Source organism: Gambusia affinis, linkage group LG13 (assembly GCF_019740435.1).
Source record: "Gambusia affinis linkage group LG13, SWU_Gaff_1.0, whole genome shotgun sequence".
Classification (NCBI taxonomy): Eukaryota; Metazoa; Chordata; class Actinopteri; order Cyprinodontiformes; family Poeciliidae; genus Gambusia; species Gambusia affinis.
The window spans coordinates 15596844-15615912 of record NC_057880.1 but is presented as its reverse complement, the minus strand read 5'-3'; the positions used below and the strand labels follow the sequence as shown (position 1 = coordinate 15615912).

The window sequence follows — 19069 nt, the reverse complement described above, 5'->3', positions numbered from 1 at the left end:
CTGACTGCCACCTGTTAAATAATATGTTCTCTATTTGTTGCTTTACCACCAGAGACGGCTTTGTTACAAAGAAACGTGACAGCTGAATTTATAAACCCGGTGCTATTATTAACTACACAGCATAGCTAATATCCTACACTTTAACTACAGTTAAAAGATAATAAAAAGGTATTTTTATTTCCTGTATCACACAGTCACACATAAAACGTTTTGTGTCTGTACATGAGATACAGTAAACATATATTCATGGGTGGTTCTAGACAGGGGCCAGCTGGGGCCCCCGCCCCTCCAGATCTAGTCCTGGCCCCTGTCCTGAAGACACAACACTAAATCAATTTCTTAGGATGAGATGTACTGGTACAAAAACCATAGCTAATTGGTTTTTTTGGACTAATTAAATTGTTTACCTTCACAATTTAACTTTAAAAATTAATTTGAAGTGAAGCTGTTGCCCTTCAGCTTGAGCTGTATTGAGATGGAATCAGTTTTCATCTTCTACATCAGGCGTCAGCAACCTGCAGCTCTCATGAACCATCAACTGGGGACAAATGCCAGTTTCCATCGCTCCAACATCGTCAGGCAATGGTTTGTGACCCACAACTGTTCCTCTCACCACACTCCTTATTCCTCAACTCTCGTTGACTCTTTTCTTTGTGCTGTGCAATAACTCTTTACTAAATTAAAAAATACTTTAACTACAAAGAGAAATAAAATGTCATTCAAATTTCTGCAAAGAATTGATGTAGACCGTGATGACTGTGGGCAGGAATAATATCCTGTAGCAGTCTGTAATACAGCGAATCTGAAGAAGCTTCTGACTGAAGACGCCATGTTGTTATATAACAGGATGGTCAGGGCTATCCATGTTTTTTATATTGCTATGAAACAATAACAACTGGGTTGGACTCACTGGTCCTGAGCAGTGGTGAGGATGTATTTATCACTTATACATGTGTGTATAATAAAACTAGCTGATATAAAATGAGCTGTCACCACAATTCTCCTGATAGGGAAGCCTAGTTTTAATACATCATGTCTTTTATAAGATCAAATACTGCATAAATGCATTATTGCTATTCTGGATAGAAAAATTTACAATACAAAGCTTGAAACTGATCAGTGGTTCACATTATTGTTGTTAAAAGTTGTTTTAGGTGCATGATATAGACCAGATAAACGATGATGAATTACTCACAAATGCCCTGACTCAGTTAAACAAAATACAAAGGTCAAGAAAACACAGCAGGTTTTATTGGTGGGACTTTGCTCATTTTTTTTCCACAGCAGGTGAACGAAAGGAGTGTTCATCATTGCAAAGCTGACAGCAGAAGTAGACGCCATGATTCGGTAAGTATGTTACAAATCTCTTGAAAATATTCCTGGCTTTTATTTGAACTATACTGAAATTTGAATTAATCTACAATCTTTTCACATGCAGGGTTTCTGTCATAGTCAGCGTTTTGCTGATGCTAAGCATCAATGCAAAGCCCTTGGTGTGTAAACTTGCTGTTTGGGTTCAGATTGAATCATATAAACTTTAAAAGCTTTTTCCTCTGGTGATAGATGTCTAATATTTGCTCTCCTCTTCAGAATAAGCCTTCAGATGAACACTTGGAGCAAAGGGTTGTGTAAGTTGACATCTTCAACCAAAAGTACAAAACCCAGTGGCCTCTTCCGATGAACGCTGACACTGCATGTTCCTTATTACAGGCTCATTGATGATAAAGGGAAGCTGTCCTGGGGAACAGAGGTGGAGCCTCCAGAGGACATGGACAGGATTGAGTATGAGCTCGACCCTCGTATGAGGATCTGGAACAGCATGAAGGCCAACGGACAGGAGAAACACTACCTGAAGCCTGAGGAAGATCTGGATAAGATTTACCATCCTTCAACAGTCGAGCTCCAAGCTCAGATCAGAGAGTTTGGATACGAAGCTGAAAAGAAGGAAGACGGCCAGCATTCGCCTGCACAGATGGAGCAGGTAGTTTATCTGCAGCCTGAGGAAGACATGGATGACGTTTACCACAAAGAGCTCTTCTTACCCGCCCTTCAACGAGACGTCCCTGAAGCTGCTGCTCCTGTTGACATTCCCTCTCAAAGAAAGTACACTGAGCCAGAGGAAGATCTCGATTATCTTTACCATAAAAGGTTTGACATGCCAGTCCTTCAACAAAAGGTAGCTGAGACTCCTGTCCACATTCCCTCTCAGAGGAAGTACACCAAGCCAGAGGAAGATCTGGATGGACTGTACCACCACTGATCCAGGCTTAGCACTTATTTAAAACATGTCAGATGCGACACACAGACACATCTGTGTAATTTGATTCTATTAAACTGCTTTAGAGTAACATACATGAATCAATCACTATCTATTTTACATTTCATGTTGTATGCATTCATGAGAGACTTCAGGTTTGATTTGATGAAGACAAGGAGAGAAGGCGTAGAGGGGAGATAAGTTCATATCTCCTGCATATGAGTGCAATTAAAATATATTTTTCATATTAATTGCAGAACAATAAAGTGTGATGTTTTCAGAGCTTTGAATAAAAACTCAGCCTAAAATAACCATGTATATATATTTTTTATTTAAACAGAAAATAATTAAATTTGTGTCTCAGATTCCTAAAAAATTGGAACCTCTGGCAAAATTATTTCCTTCACTGCAGCATCTCAGCAGGAATGACTCCCTTCTTCAATATTAAGTTTCCATAAAGAGCAGTTTCCCTGAGCAAAAACAAAACACAGAAAAATATCAAATAATTTAAATTAAAAAAAGTACTTGGGTGTAGACTTTTAAATTTTTGGAGTTGAAGGCCAAAATCTGAAATAAGTAAACAATAAAATAAGTAAGTAAGAATGGGAAGAGGAACAATGGAGCTTAGGGTCCCTGAGTTTTCCCACAAAATGTATTTCAAATGTTCATGTTTGTTTAAGATGTATTTGACAGTTTCAGAAAAAAAGAATTAATTTTAATTAAAAAGACTGTAAAGACTGTTGAAGATTTTAAAGAGTTGAACAAATCTAAAACATGCAGGACACCAGCTCTTCTGGACTGCACTTGGACACCCCCGCCATGTTTAAGTTCAAGCAGAAAAATACGCACCCTGTTGCCACGACAGCGAAGGCCCTTTTAGCTCGTTCGTAGAAATTAAATCTTTCCATTTTCTCCAGAGAGCTCTGCATGTGAACAACAATCAATAAAAACTTATTTTGTTTTAAGTTCAGCCCACACGTAATTAGTGTCATACCTGCGAGCCTGCCTGGCTGAGGAGCTGTATGTAAGTGTTCCACACTGGGACAGTTAAACATCTCCGTTTGTCACTGTCTACCAGATCCATGACTGCTGCCTGTCGGCAACAAATTTAACGTGATATTCTTGAAGATACAGCTGTTCTCTTCACTATTTCTGCATTTGTTATGTTTCAGCCTTATTCCAAAATGAGTTTAATGGCACAATGGCAAATATTTCTGTGTAATTCAACAAAATTTAAGGACTTAAAAAAACAACTTTAAAAAAATACTTGTATTCCTTTACCACTAATAATCCTTCAAATGTTTCTACAAGTTGAGGTGCACTTTTGAGTATGATTTGCAACAAAACACACTGGTGTTGGTTCACAGTTGACAGAGCAGTTCAGAGCAGAAAAGAAGACTGCTTGTAGACTTCAGAGACTCAATTGTAAAAACACAAATTTAAAGCGACAGAACAAAAATCCTACAGCACCGAATGCCCCACTTACACCCAGATAATGTGTGCAGAACTTTCTTCTAGTGTGGTGTCCAACAACAATTATGTAATTTGTCAGAAATGCCAATTAGATCTGCGCTAATAAATACTAAATTGAGAAGGGCCTACAGCAGTGAATACTTATATATGTGGCTTCTTAAAAAAAAAAAAAAAAAAAAAAAAAAAAAAAAAATTTTATGATTATGGATTATTCCATGTGGAATGCTGATGAATTTCTACATAGAACTCCTTATTAGAATTGGAATTAGGCTGCAACGTAAACGTCATGGTACTGTAAATACAAAATAGCTGGAGATTAAACTCTGATTTTGACATGCATGTGTGGGCCCTGTACCGGTCTGTCGACATAGGTATCCAAGGGCAACAACTTTAAAATCGCTTCTAAAAGTTGTGGGATTCCCAGACCTGTAACCAGAATGAGTCAAAGTTAAAACAACAGTGTAGTAACACACACTGGTATAATGTTTTCATTTCGCCATACCATCAGCTCTGATCTCTTTTGGACCGCAGGCACAAATAGAAGACGCAGGGAAATTAGCATCTGCAAGTACTGAAGATGATAAAACATGAAATTAGTTTCACTGTTGACATAAATGAACTTTCTGACCCCTTACAGTTCAAACAACACAGATTGTAATCACCGCAGGACATGAATAACACGAATAGAGCTGTGAATCATACCCAGTTCATCCCCATGGCCCATTTTGGCCAGCGCGTACAGCAGCTCGGGTGATAAAACAGAGGGGATCCCCTTCAGAACCACCATCCTGCAAGCCGAACAGCTTAGAATTCACAGAGGCAGAAATCCTAACGAACCGACAGGATTTCCCTGTATCTACTTCCGTCTTGTTTAGCTTTTCAGCACCTACTGGCCAGAAAATAAACTACAAGCACAAAATCTAAAATATTTTTGTCAGGAGCCTCTTTAGTCAGCAGAAGGATGTTTATTTTTTAGATACAGAAACATGCCGTTTATATTTTTGGCACTTCCGGTGAAGATTGGTAAAAGTTTTTAAAACAAAATGTTCTTTTATTGCTGTAAAAACATCTGACACATTGAATTAGTGAAAAACAGAATTTAATTTTCTAAAAAAAAATGCAACTTAAGATTACTTTTAAAAGCCACTCTCACAAATAGCCACGGAAAAACACCATTGCATGCTTATGAATACACAAGAGTCAAGTATGCATCTTTTTCCAGGTCAGACAGTTGCAGCAAAAGATCTAAAGTAGCCTAGCCTTAAATTAATCTGTTAGCAAATTTCACACAAAGGAGGTTTTTGGAAGTATGTTTATTACTGTTGCATTTGTTGACAAGTCCTGAGCCAACTCAGGACTTCTCCTTCTCCTGAGGCCCACAGGCAAGCAGGGAGCCTTACACAGTTGCAGCTTGTGAGAACTACTTTGTGTTGGTCACATAAATCCAATTAAAATATGTTAAAGTTTTTGCCTCAAATAATTTCAGCTGCAATGTTGTAAAGTAGTAACTATAATGATTGTTCATTCATAATTCAGTTTTTCTCCCTTGAATTGAAAAATATAGATAACAGAAATATGCATATATTATTTTTATATGTTCAGATGTTACATAAATAGCTTTATATCTCTTCTATTTTGGGGTCTTTTGCAGCAAAGTAAAACAACCGACTGAACCTCCTTTTGGGAAAATTATTCTGTATTTTTCACTATGGCTTGTAGTTTGAACACTGACCTAATCATGTCCATAGAAGCTCAACTAGAGCCAGCAATGTGAGTAAATCTCACAGCTGCTGTGTTATTTTAGGGACATAAAAGTGACTTTGGGGGAAGTGATTTGAGGCTGCTGAGCAGGAAAAAAAGAACCTCGCAGGAGTCAGGCCTGTCTGCCAAATCTGAAAGCCCCTTCTCCCTCTCTGGACCCATGCTGCTCTTGCTTTATTTTGGCTTCTTTAAATGAGTTTATCACGCTATGAGGGACTGCGCTGCCAAATTGCAACGTTTTGCCCCCTTTGTGTGCACGGAGAGCCTCATTTAAGTCTACATTTATTATTTTGACCTTTCGGCAGCCTCAAGGAGGAGCTCCTTTTCTGCTCCTCTCAGTGTTCTTTTGTGCTTTCCTGCAGAGTGAGAAGACATTTTTTTTTTCTGCTCCTTTTAAATGTTTTGTTAGAGGTGCTGACAAGTGAGCAAGATTCAGGGGAACATTGACTAATAATAATAAAAAAAAAAAACAATTAGGCCATCGCCTTGTGAAGATACGGAGCACTGCCGTGTGAAGATCAGAGAGAGAAAAGATGCCTCCTGATGATTGGAGCAGCCGCAGAAAGCACACTTTAACCAAATTGGTTCTGGTGGTTCTCTTTGAAGATCAATTCTGCATTTACAGCACAATGGATATCTTCAAACAACAAAAATGTGCAAATTTACTAAGTTGGTTATTAGTTTTTTTTTAATTTGCAACAATATGTATGTTATACAAATGTATCTGAGTAAATTGACAGTTACTTTATCTCAGTAATTCAATTCAAAAAGTGAAACGCAGACATACATATTGTTAAATGTTTATTTCTGATTATTTTGATGCTAATGAAAACCTAATGGACAGTTTCTCAAAAAAACATTTTAATATGACATTTTTCTACCATGTTTTTTTTCCACTAAGCATCTAATATGTTTGAATATTCTGTCCAGTGTTTGGAGGTTGGACAGAATCACCTGTGATGGAAAAACACATGGGAAAAGAATACAAGCAGGTTGTCTATACCTGCTTATGTTTTGAGGTTATGGGATGGGTTGGTGCTTATCTCCAGTAATGACTAGGTGAGAGTCGGGATCCACCCTGAACATGTCGCCTTAAAACAGCTCCACCTAGTGGTCTAGAGTAGACAACGCAAAATCACATACTACTTTACCAGCACAGCTAAGGTCATACTAATAATAACTATGGAAGACACCACCGTTAACGTTTTTCAAGAATTCCCACACAATAATTATTGTTGAAAATTGTTATTTTGCTTTATTTGCAAAATGCACACACAATAAACTGCTACAAACATTTGAAAACCGAAAAGGCAGAATTAGTACAAATTATTCATCCAGCTTCATCCTTCCTGTACACACAGACTATGAAACAGTTTTCAAATCACCATCACAATCACGTCTCCTGATCCAAAACAGCACTTTGTTAACAGTTGGCCACAGCGGGCTATGATAGGACACTTGTCACTTCACTGTTTATAATTTCCAGCTGGTATACAATCAGGATCTCATTACACAATGCATTACCAGTGAGGGAGTGATCAACTGACTGCCAAAACCCAATGATCTTCTTTGAACGTTTTATTTACTGGTCCTGGAAATTAGCTTTTCTTTTCTCCACAAATGCAGTCATGCCTTCCTTACGGTCATCCTGCAGACAAAATCAGATTTAAACATCATTGATCAGCTATTAGAGAAAGAGGTAACGCTCACAGTTGATCACCAAGCAGGCTTTTCTATTTACCGTTGCAAAGGTAGCATGGAACAAACGCTTTTCCAAGCGATTTCCTTCAGCCAAAGTCAGTTCATAAGCTGCAGTTTAACAAATGATCAAGTTAAACAAAGTTGATGATCCAGACTTTCATTGACAATAAATAAATTCTTCACATACCTGCATTCACAGCTTCTTTAGCCATGGAGCTGACCAGTTTGGAATTGGCAGCAATTTTCTCCCCACATTTAACAGCCTCAGGTATGAGCTGGTCCACAGGATAAATTTTACTCACCAAACCTGAAAACACACAAAATGAACAATAGAATACGCTTCATTGTACGTCTGATATTATATATTGGATCACATATGGTTCTCTGTGAGTCATTCAGATTAATAAAAAAAAAATAAATAATCAGCAGTTACAATAGCTGATTTAGCTTCTATTTTTATATATATTTACAATTTCTTTCTACATATGCTTCTATTTTAAAGATAAACCAATTTTGTAGAATATAATAAACACCCAAATTAAGAGAAAGAATTGTCCTTTTTATTTTTCTTGATCATTTTTCTAGAAGGAGCACAAAAAACACAACATTTTAATTAAACTCTAGTGAAGCAAAAACTATTAGCCAGTTTTCCTGTTATCAGGCCAAGCAGGTGTTTGGCCAGTCATGTAATGAAACATATCACTTTTATAAAATGAGGTTTTAATTGTACACGGCTCTGTGGCATGCATGTTTAGATAATCATCAGGTAAAGTTTAGAGGTGCATGATTTGATGCCTAAATAAGGATAATCTTGTAATCCTTTATTTAACTGTTGGATTTAACGCTAGAATTTATATCCAAAAGCCTAAGATACTTTTTTCTTTTATATACTCTACAGGCTAGTGAATTATAACCACCGACATTCACACAAATGTACAGAGAAGAGAAAATATTTCCTGCAGAGGTTGTACAAACTACCAAAGGTAATTTTTGATGTTTGCATTATTTTACTTTACTCACATAATTGAATTCATTCCACAAAAAAAAAAAAAAAAACAAACAAAAAAACACTACAAAACTCCTTCACATCTGATGTTCCTCTGGCATGACTCTTTATCTTCAGGTCCTTGCATTGATATTCAGACAGATTCAAGTCAGAGAGGAGCCAGTTTTTTTTTTTACCACCACTGAAGAACATATAACTTGACAGGTTTTACACATCCAGACACACTTAAGCCACATTTCACTGTCGGTGTTAGGCTTCCCTATTTTTTTTTTTCAAATATAAGCAATGTCTCTATGACAAAAGAGCTCTAGTTTCTTCTATTCTGAGCCGAAGCTTGCTTCCAGTAAGCATACTCTTTCTCCAGTCTGTTCTTGACATACTTCAGTCTGGCCTGAATGTGTCTGGTCTGCAACCCTGCCGTCCATTCTTGGACGGCAGGGTTATCGTTTTCTACAGAGGGAGTTCAGATCCTAACTTGGATGAGTCTTTCATTAATGTTGTACTCGTTTTCTCAAGTTTAAACTGGTGGGTTTAATCCCTGGGTAAAAGTGAATGCAGACAGGTTTGATACCAAATAAAACCAGAAACCGATGTAGATCAAGTAAAGCCTGATTGTTGCATCTTTTTCATAAAGTGACTATATACTGTTCCCATTACCTGACTGTTTGGCCTCCTGAGCATTAATTCTGTCTCCTGTTAGTACCATCTCCATTGCCAGGGATTTGCCAACAGCACGAGTCAGGCGCTGAGTACCTCCCGCCCCTGCAGGTAAAACAGTCATGCAGAGTCAAAGAAACAGCGCTTTAAGATCTACATAGGACAGAAAGAAGCTTTTACCTGGGATGGTCCCCAGCAGGATCTCTGGTTGGCCAAACTGCGCCTTCTCTCCAGCGTAGATGATGTCACACATCATGGCTAGCTCACAGCCTCCACCCAGCTGCAACAGAATCAGAACAAGGAAGACAATCAGGCTGCATGTGTGCAATTTCCTTGGAAACACATTTATTTAACAAAGTATGAATGCATGTCTGCTGGTTTTAAGGTACTACATTCAACAGTGGGAGTGTGCCATTATGTGTACAATAACAGAAATCTGATATGTGGATAAAATAATGTTGAACTCTATTAGTGTGAAGAAGAATTCTAAAGGTGCTTTTCCACTGACAAGTCACGCACCATCGGGTTAATGTTTGTTTTGGTTCTACCCCAGGTAGTGAGCTTCTCCATTATACAGAGATTTGCCCTCCTTCCAACCCAGAACTGGTAAGACTACCTGGATGTTGCACTGAAGGGGAAATGGGTGCAGTACAATAAGACTGATGAAACCTCAATATAGATGGATGTTTTGGAAGCCATAATATTGGAATAACTTTATGACAGTTAAGGCCTCATGGCTAAGCAGCTTTAAAAGTTGTTTGCTTTAAAATGTTAAGTTTCTTTTTTTTTTTTTGGTTGGATTTTATGCGCTTGACTCTTCAGGAGAAAGATTAAAAAAAAAAAGAGAAAAAATAAAAAGCTTTGTGATACTTACAGCAAATCCATTAACGGCTGCGATTACAGGTTTCCTCACTGTGGACACTCTGTTCCAGTGAGCCAGAAAGTTCCCACCATAACATTCCTGAAAAGTTCGATTCTGCATCTCTTTGATATCTGCTCCAGCTGAAAAAACACAACAGCAGAGTTCACCTCTAAAATAATCCAAACAATCTGCCAATATAAAAACATGTGATATCATACCAGCAAAGGCTCTCTCGCTGCCAGTGATGACAACAGCTCCGACGTCTTTGTCGGCTTCAAAGGCGTCCAGCGCCTGACCCAGCTCCTTCATTAGACCGTCACAGAGAGCGTTGAGAGCCTTGGGTCGGTTCAGCTGAATGAAGCCTACGCTGTTCTTGTCACCTCGCTTTTCCACCAAAATATACTCATACTGACCACCTGCGTGAAGAAGAAATTACCTTTATGATCCCGATGATCACAACTTCCAAAGTTAGCTGCCACTTTCTTCTATCTGGTGGGAGCCATTTTTAAAGTAAGCACACTCATTCTTTTTCTTAAAGTGCACTAATGCTTGAATTGTTACGTCAGTCCATCCACCAAGGAGAAAAGCCAAAATTGAAAAATTTAAGAAACTGAATGGGAACATTCATTGAGCTCTGGTGGATAGTCATTTGTTTTATTGTGTTTTGCAACCAGTAAGTGCACTGATCAGATAGTCACCCTCAGATAAAATGTATTATAATTAGAAAACAAAAGCAAGAAAATCCAATAAAACACATGTTTGAAGTAATCTCATCTGGAGCAAGTTAGCAACTCATATAGCTCACATTTGACAAGTTAGATGTATTCACAGCAGAAAATCATAACAAAAAGTTGCAGGGTCTGCGCCACCTTTTATTAAGTTTGGAAAAATAAAAGAGGAACATATGATCAAGTCAATATCTAAAAATGTGATTTTTCTTCAAAGTGAACAAAATCTTGGTTTAAATCAGTGCATTCATGCCTTTATGTAAAAGAACAAACAAAACAACAATCTAACAGTGGTTTAGTGACAGTTGCAACAGCAACATTAAAGTTCTAAAAATATACTTTAGAAGATCAGATAAGCTCGTTCCTGTATCAATAAGTGTAAGAAAATGCAGCAGCAAGGTTAAAGATTCGTTTATCTGCTGCACACTCGGACAGCATCCAGATATCTTGGCATTGTATTATTGCAGCCAGGTGTTCGCCCCGTCGACCCCTGGCTGCTTTCTGACCACACACCTGAGCTGTAGAGGCGGCTGGCGGACAGCAGGGCCGGCGCTGCTCTGGAGGACTTCAGGAGCAAAGCTGCATTTCTGCACAAAAAGGCCATGACAGCAACGAGACACTGAACTTTGCAGCAGGATGGTTAGTAGGACCTTCCTCTTACAATTTCTTCTTTAGTGCTTGTTGTTTTGTGGCGGTAGGCTAAAAAAAAGGCTTCATCGCCATCTGGTGTCTCTGGAAAGACATGCAAGCACGGGTTGTGTATTTATAAAATTCTTCACCTCACTAATAAAATGTTTTTCATTGTGATCCATTCATCCACCAAACATGAAATAGATACATTTACTTTCATTATATATAATTATTATCTGAAATAATAATTAAAAATTATCTAAACACACTTTACAAAAAACTAATAATAATAATAATAATAATAATAATAATAATAATAATAATAATAATAATAATAATAATAATAATAATAATAATAATAATAATAATAATAATCCAGCAAAATTAGGTGACAAGCAGAAAAACACTGGGCCAGTGAGAACCATCTTCCATGAAAAAAAAAAAACATTGAGGTTATGTTACAAATACTGCATATATGAGGAGAAGTAGAAGGTAGCAGAATGAGGAATGTGACCTTATGTCTCTAGTTTAAGTCAACAGCTCAGGATAAATTAAGCCACTCAAATTAGACATCAGAAGACATGACTTTATTGGTGCATTTTAGGTCAATTCAATGTGTATACATGATTAAAAATATGGGATGTTCCCGTAATTATAAATCAAAGGCAGCTGTAAACAATGTTTCAGCACCTTTGCAGTTTTATAAGTTAATTTCCAGATAAGTGAAGCATAAAAAAGGCTTGGGAATGTTTAAGATTCGACTTAAACGTACAGTATATCAACACAGAAGAGGAGCTGGTAACCACAAGATCTGCAGTTTAATAGTGAAGTGGAACATCGGTGTCGCTAGTCTAGAGCGTGATTTTTCAGAGAATTTTAGCTTGGTTAAAAAAAATAACTATGAACAAAATTATAAAGAAATAAAGAGTATTACAACTGGTTATGAAAATAATAAATGAAATGAACAGATAAAGCCATTCTTTTTAATAATCTGACGCGCCTTCAAGAGCGCGCTGCGCGTTATCGGAGTCGTCTGGGCAAGCGCGCCTCCATCAGAGACAATCCGCTGTATCTTCCGTGGGCCACATCAGCAAGGACAACAGCAATAAGGTAAGCATGAATCTATATGTTGTTATGCAAAATCCCCCTGAGTGAGGCTGCATTATTTTTAAACGTGAGTCGTTCAGACGACAGATGATTATCTAGGCTAATTTACGAGACGGGGCTGAGCATCATATGCAAATGAATAGTAACAATGTAACAATGCAAAGAAATGCCTCTAATCCCCTAGTTGCATTTAATTATGAACAAACGTTAATTCTCCAACATTATTTGCACACTCAATTATAATTAGACATTTATATACTAAAACGCAGACATGCCTTTTAAATTAGGGCCTATTATCAGAGACACTGTCAGTGTTTTATCCATAATTGCCCACTGGAAGGGCTTTTATTCCATGCACCGACAATTTTGGTGTTCGAAATAAATAAATATTTTATTTCATTTTATATAATTCTCTTACGAGCATGCTGTACAACATGGACGGACATCAGTCTTTGCTGAGAATATGTTCAGCAGCACTGAGCACATCACACCTCAGATCCCATCATCTCTGATCTCAGTGCAGCGCAAATATCACGATGGGCTGGAGGTGATGCTCACGCTCAACGAGTCGTATTGTTCATCTGTGCCACGCAACATAAGAAAAAAAAAGTTTGGTTATATCACTCCTGTGGCCTTATTTCTTCTTCTTGCATAGATGTCGGGGATGAAGCAGCTGGTTGCAACATGCTGGACCTGCCTGCTGCTCTCCGCTTTCCTGTGCGAGCCTGCGCTCTGCAAAGGAGGTCGCGGAGGCTCTCGGGGCTCCTCTCGCGGATCCCCCGCGCGCAGCTCCACAGCAGGGACCTACCGGGGAGGCGGAGCCTACGGCGGGACGCGCTCTAGGTTCAGGGTCGCTGGCCGGTCGTCCCCGGTGAGGGTGGCGAGCGCTGCAGCGGCCGGAGCCGCGGTGGCCTTATCGGCAGACAAATGGTACGCGTCCGCCTACCGCCGCAGCAACACGGACAGCTCGGAGGAGGAGCTGGATTACTACAACAGGACCAATTACTTTGATGCGTTAATGTCGAGCTCAACTCAGAACGGATCCTTTCTCTCTAATGTTGTCAATGTTATTATTGCAACATTTTCCGCAAAGTATGGACTCGCGTTGGACTTTATACAGTAGATACATTTCCATCATTTTAGGATAAATTTCTGATCTTAAGAAGCCCAGATTAGAAGTACTGTCACAAATACATTATTGTGCTGTATGTATCTATAGTGATTTTATACTAGTGGAAACAACATTACCAGCATTGTATTCCCTCACTGTTTACCTTTTAAACATATGCACCATGCAAAATGCTATGTCTGAAAAACACAAAGAGCCAAATTCAACTGTTTTCATACAGTTGTAACTACACTGCCAATATTTTTACAAATATAAATTTTTATTGCAAAGTTCTCTGCACCTCACCAACAGATTTATGGGTCGTTTAAGCAGACTTTGATCCAATAATTGTTGACACATGAACAGCAGACTGAGATCAAGTTGGAACCAACATAATTCTGTATGAAATTAATGCTGCTAATCTTTTCTCACAGTCAGATCGAACTTTTGGACTTTTAATATTTATTGCTTTCATGCACAAACTTAATTTCCCCAAAACGCTTTGGTTCATGTTCTTATTATCTTATGTCCTAGACAAAGCATTTTCCCCAATTTCCTTTTTCCATGTTTTTTTTATAGCATCTTGGGTTTTGAGATTTGTCACAAACATCAAGCAGAATGCTCTTTGTATTTACTCCTTTCTCTTGTTTTCGTCTTGTGTTCATCCTCCCAAAGGGTCTCTCTCAGGAGCAACAGACTGTTCCATAGCTAAAAGTGCACTCAATTATACTCTGCAACTCTTGTGTACATATTAAATAAACGGTTTGTAATCACTGTCTCTCTGCTAATAAATAAACTGTTTTAACCATATTAACCTCCTGCCTTCTGTCTTACTAAATTAACTTTCCAGGATATTTAAGCTAAACACTTTTATCTACAAATAGTATGTGGAGGTTGACCTCTGCAAAACAACAGAGGAGACATAAGCAGTCCTCTTTTGTGGACATTTAAGAGGTGAATAAATCTAAAAATGTCTCAGGTCAGTCCAGCAGTACTTGTCCCAGTTCTCCTTTCCTGAATGCTCTGATGAAATTGTAAGCTGCTGCCGTGTAGTTTGGGATGGTGACAGTGATGTTTCCTAAAGCAGACAAAAAACAACCAAATACATTTTCTAAGAAGACATCAAATAGTAGGATTTCTGTCGAATGAAGCGAAAAGTTGAAGCCCTAACCCTTGTATGCTGTTTTTCTTAAAATTTTTATATAAAAATGTGTGGAAGGTAGCATATCACCCTTTAAAGTTGTTTAGCAGGAAATTAATGTTCCCTTTGTAAAAAAAAAAAGTTTATTTTTTTAGTTTAAATTTAGAAACAATAGTGGGACTTTAATTGGTACCATTTGTTTTGGTCAGATGAATCTAAAGCTAAACTTTGTTAGAACTAAAAACTCATTGTTTAGTATAAAACGAGGTACAGCTAGGGGAAACGTAACAGATGGCCACTGTTAAGCATAGTGGAGAATCTGTGATGCTGTGGACCTGTTTCACTTCCTTAATGCTGTGGAATGGCATAATGAACTACTGCAAAGGGAAATCTAGCAGATGGCAGAAAACAGAAAAATGTGTCATCACTAAGTCTAGCAACATATTAATGATCCAAAACAAGACCAAAATAGTTAGCCCGACACAAAATCAATATTTTTCCATGTTCAGTCCCCAAACATGAAGCCTGTAGAAAACCTTTTGGCGTAAGCTACAGACTCTGGGCAGGGTAAAGAGACTCTCCAAAGAGAAAGGATCCATCGCTCTCTCTGCCCCAGCCCTTTTTTAAATGCTGAAAGACAACTTCTGTCCTGTTGGAAAAATGTGGTTGCCAAACATATTCACAGCACTAACAGGTGCGACACTGGCAATTTTGTAATAATTTCAACATGTGAGAATAAGTGCACTCAAAATAAAGATTGTTTCATAAAAACTCTTAAAGGCCAGAAAACATTAAAAATAATAAAAGAACTATTTTGGGCCTAAAAGACTTCAGACTTTCACATGTTAGCTTTGTACTCTATTGGTGCTGATCAGTAGATTTTATTATCTTAGTTAGAAAGCTGCTGGCCATGGTTTTATCTTTACTGTGCAGACAACATTATTTCAATATTAGACTCAGCATAAACGCAAACAACTTCCACAAGTGAATATATATTTAATAACAACTGGATGTGCTGCGTGAAAGTGTAAGACTTGCTCTTCCTCACCTACTCCAGTGATGGCTTTGACTCGCTGAGTTTTTCTGAGTTTCACAGCGATACGTTTGAGGACGTGCTGGATGTCGTCACTTGGCTCTTGGAGGTCATATTTCTCTACGTATCTGCATACAAACACCCAAACAGTGAAGAATACAACAGGCATGATATGAAGACAACACTCGAGAAATTCAAATTCATACCCAAACCTCCCGAGTCGGTTCAAAGAAAAGAGCAGGTAGTCTGCAATAACATCTTCACCCACCAAATGGTCCAGGATAGTTCCTGAGGTACAAGATAAAAGATTTGTTTAGAATAAAGTCTTTCTAGTTGGACCTAAATCTGAACTGTGTTCAGCTCACCACATAGAGCCAACTTCATGCCCGTCTCCACGCTCTCGATCTTAGGGGGTAACACGCCGGGTGTGTCAAGCAGGTACATTAACGGTCTCTCAGAAACCTGAGAACAAGGACTTGTTTAAACATTGCACGGCTATCAGTGCACAAAGACAATAAAGTCGCAGAATGAAACATGTTTTCCACTCACACCTGTATTTTAGTCAGGAGAGCTTTAGTTATCCCTGGCTCCCCACCCACTCGCGATGCACGGCCTGAAATTTGCATAAAAATCCCAACATTTACTACTAAGAAGCCAAAATAATTGAGAGACATAATTTGATTTCACAAGCTAGTAATTATTATTCTTACCTTTTTTAACATTTGTTCTTCTCATTGCGTTAATAAGTGATGACTTCCCCACATTGGGCACTCCGATCACCATGAGGCAGTAATCTCTATTCTGGAAACATTGCATGAAGAGAGTGAAAGATGACTTAAATGATTAGTAACTGAAAAAACAGGCAAAATTATGATACACTATTGTCAAATTATGCAGATATAATGTAAAATGTATTAACTCATGATGTTACTGCTTAGATTTGCTTTTATCTATGCATTATGTGAGCGACGTGCTGTGAGTCAGAGTTTTTTTGTGCCTCTCATACATACTTCTCAAACTTTACCACATTTTGCCTGAAATAAAAACTTATTTTGCACATGAGAAATCATCACAAAGTAGTGTAGAAATGTGAAGTGGAAGGAAAATAATACTTAGAAAAAGTTTTCAAAACCTTGTACAAGAAAAAAAAAAATCTAAATTTGTGAGTTTGGATTCAGCCTCCCAAACCTTAAGCACACTTTTTTGTAAAATAGCTCAAGCTTACTCAGGTTGGTGAGAGTGCTCACCAACATCAATTTTTAGTTGCCAATTGAATTTGGTCTACTGATGGGCCACTCAAACAAATAAATGTGATATAAAGCCATGTTCAATACATGGCTTGTGTCAGATTGCAAAATATTTTCATCAGATGTAAATACTTTTGCACAGTATTGTATTTGGTAAAGAGTGATAACGGCTGAAATATCTGAACTGAAGTGTAAGAATAAAGTGTTGTGTGTCAAATTGAAACTCAAATAAAAACATGTATTAATGGAGTATGCTAACCTCATCCCTGTTAAAACGGTCACTGGTATTAATTAATTCCATCACCAATGGCACCAACTGCAGAAAAATAAGAAGGGAAAGAATTACACTTATTGCATTTAATTAACTTCAGTAAGCTACTTGTTTACATTGAAGTTAATCTTTACCTTTTTGACGTTGTCATCTCTTTGCTTTAAACAGTCCGTAAAGAGAACGTTCCTCACCCCATAATTTTCTAGTTTCTTCAAGATTTTCTGCAGTTTGAATGTGAAGACAAAATAAAGATCTTGTTAGAGATCTTGTTAATTGTTTAAAAGTATATACTTTTCTATATGTAAGCAAGTGCTTTCACCTGCTTGTTGGATAGATCAGCGAGGTCCATCTTGTTCAGAACAAGGAGATGTGGCCTTACATTCAGTGAGTCCTGAAATATGGGGTTTCTTCCAGACAAGGGGATTTGCTCATTATTAAGAAAAATACTACATGCTCAAGTAAACATATAAAGAATGGCTACATTGCCTGGATACAGGTGGGACTTTCCTTTAGTTTCCCAATGACAGAATGTAAAAAAAAAAATAAATAAAAATAAAAACATTTGCATGTAGTAGAGATCCAGAGGTATATCCCAAATTGTCAGCTTTGACTCAGGAATTAACAAATATTCCTCAATGTCTTAAAGAGAAACGTGTGCTTGAAATGCAATCATTATAATCCAAAGCTCTATGAATCCCTTCACGAATACTGAATGTTCAAACCAAGGTTAGGTTATGAAACAATAGCTCAAGCTTTGAGCATTTTATAGAGCTCTGTTTAATCAATCATACAAAAACTGGAGGATGTATGGCACAATATCACTTATGGCACACAAACATAATGTGGACTTATTTAAATCAAACTAAAAGCCTAATTCCGAATGAGATGTTTTAAAGGATATTCGGGCATCATGGATTTCTAGGATGCAGTCCACATTCTTGAGGTTGGCTTTCATCTGCTTCAATCCTGCAACCATCACATCGTTTTGCAACAAATAACTGATCGAGCAAAAAGTAACAGATAAGTAATATTTACTTAACAAAGGACATTTAAACAACTACCATGCCATTTGTATGAGCCTGAAGATAACTAAGACGAGTATGTCACCTTTCGCCATGTGTCCTGGGAACCAGTGAGCCACCTCCCGGCCTCCAAAGTCAAACACTGTCCTGAATCTGTCGACATTTCTGAGAGTCTGGCACAGTTTCATCACCACAGATAGTCTAAGATAACTTTCGTAGGTTAGACTAGCCACTTGTACATAAATTTCTCTAAGAAAAACACTCCCAACGTCCGATGTGCTACACTGTTTACATACCGACTCGAATATTTTCCATACAACTACGTTCCGCAGCGCTTTATGCAGCAATACCGCCCTCTGCAGGCTGACAACTACGGATCCTCTTGAGTGGATAAAGAAGGCAGAATAGGATACATTTATGATCTAAACATTATTTGTTAATCTACAATAAGCAAACGTGAGGAGATTTCGCCACTTATGCCTTTTCAAAACAACAAAACAAAACAAACAAACAAAAACAACCATACGCAATTAACAAATATCAAATGAGATCTTTTTCATCGCGATCCCTGTGAATAAGGATGTTGTATGCATCCTTAGTCACAAAAAAAGAAGGCAGAGGAGAGTTTAAAGAATAAAAAAAATTAATATGGACAAGTCAGATGTGTTAGAAATGTATATTTTCTTGTGGAAGGGTAAGATTATTGATAAGTTTAATAAATCACACTAATTTTAATAATAATGACGATACAAGTGACAGAGATAATCAAACCTTTTTTCACAGTACGGATTTGGCAACTTCAGCTTTTAAGCCATGCAACACTTCATATAAAATATGACAAATATAAAATTTATTCACAGTTGATTAATTCATAAATAGCAATTTGACTGATACAGACAGTGACAAGGAAATTATTTAGAAATTAATATGCATTTTTTAAGAAGTAGTTCATAATTAATATGGCACATGTACTCTTGTTAAAAATTTACAAAAAGGTCCATATGGCTGTAGGTGTACAGGAACATTTCAGTTAATTGGAATATGTGTTCCCATGAGGCTCACATC

General features: G+C 37.7%; 5 protein-coding genes across 5 annotated transcripts; 2 read left to right on the top strand and 3 right to left on the bottom strand.

Moving 5' to 3' along the window:
• Positions 1-1262: 1262 nt before the first annotated feature.
• si:ch211-217g15.3 (uncharacterized protein LOC368914 homolog) lies at positions 1263-2568 on the top strand. Its single transcript, XM_044136090.1, has 4 exons — positions 1263-1347; positions 1439-1493; positions 1591-1628; positions 1711-2568. The coding sequence occupies exons 1-4, from the start codon at positions 1340-1342 to the stop codon at positions 2258-2260; spliced, it is 651 nt and encodes a 216-aa protein (XP_043992025.1). The 5' UTR covers positions 1263-1339; the 3' UTR covers positions 2261-2568.
• Positions 2569-2617: 49 nt separating this feature from the next.
• On the bottom strand, positions 2618-4624 carry fuom (fucose mutarotase). The gene is made up of 6 exons (XM_044136099.1): positions 4433-4624; positions 4233-4301; positions 4086-4156; positions 3252-3350; positions 3107-3180; positions 2618-2727 (listed from the first exon to the last, which is right to left on the bottom strand). Exons 1-6 carry the CDS (start codon positions 4515-4517, stop codon positions 2661-2663), a joined length of 465 nt encoding a protein of 154 aa, XP_043992034.1. The 5' UTR covers positions 4518-4624; the 3' UTR covers positions 2618-2660.
• Positions 4625-6720: 2096 nt separating this feature from the next.
• echs1 (enoyl CoA hydratase, short chain, 1, mitochondrial) lies at positions 6721-11174 on the bottom strand. Its single transcript, XM_044136083.1, has 8 exons — positions 10959-11174; positions 9936-10133; positions 9730-9857; positions 9036-9135; positions 8856-8960; positions 7380-7499; positions 7233-7300; positions 6721-7139 (listed from the first exon to the last, which is right to left on the bottom strand). Exons 1-8 carry the CDS (start codon positions 11047-11049, stop codon positions 7074-7076), a joined length of 876 nt encoding a protein of 291 aa, XP_043992018.1. The 5' UTR covers positions 11050-11174; the 3' UTR covers positions 6721-7073.
• A 466-nt stretch (positions 11175-11640) lies between these two features.
• On the bottom strand, positions 11641-18426 carry mtg1 (mitochondrial ribosome-associated GTPase 1). The gene is made up of 11 exons (XM_044136080.1): positions 18090-18426; positions 17884-17948; positions 17302-17406; positions 17117-17203; positions 16971-17027; positions 16175-16265; positions 16016-16077; positions 15830-15926; positions 15671-15752; positions 15480-15592; positions 11641-14368 (listed from the first exon to the last, which is right to left on the bottom strand). Exons 1-11 carry the CDS (start codon positions 18190-18192, stop codon positions 14271-14273), a joined length of 960 nt encoding a protein of 319 aa, XP_043992015.1. The 5' UTR covers positions 18193-18426; the 3' UTR covers positions 11641-14270.
• sprn (shadow of prion protein) lies at positions 11650-14098 on the top strand. Its single transcript, XM_044136098.1, has 2 exons — positions 11650-12185; positions 12838-14098. Exon 2 carries the CDS (start codon positions 12838-12840, stop codon positions 13303-13305), a length of 468 nt encoding a protein of 155 aa, XP_043992033.1. The 5' UTR covers positions 11650-12185; the 3' UTR covers positions 13306-14098.
• Positions 18427-19069: the final 643 nt, after the last annotated feature.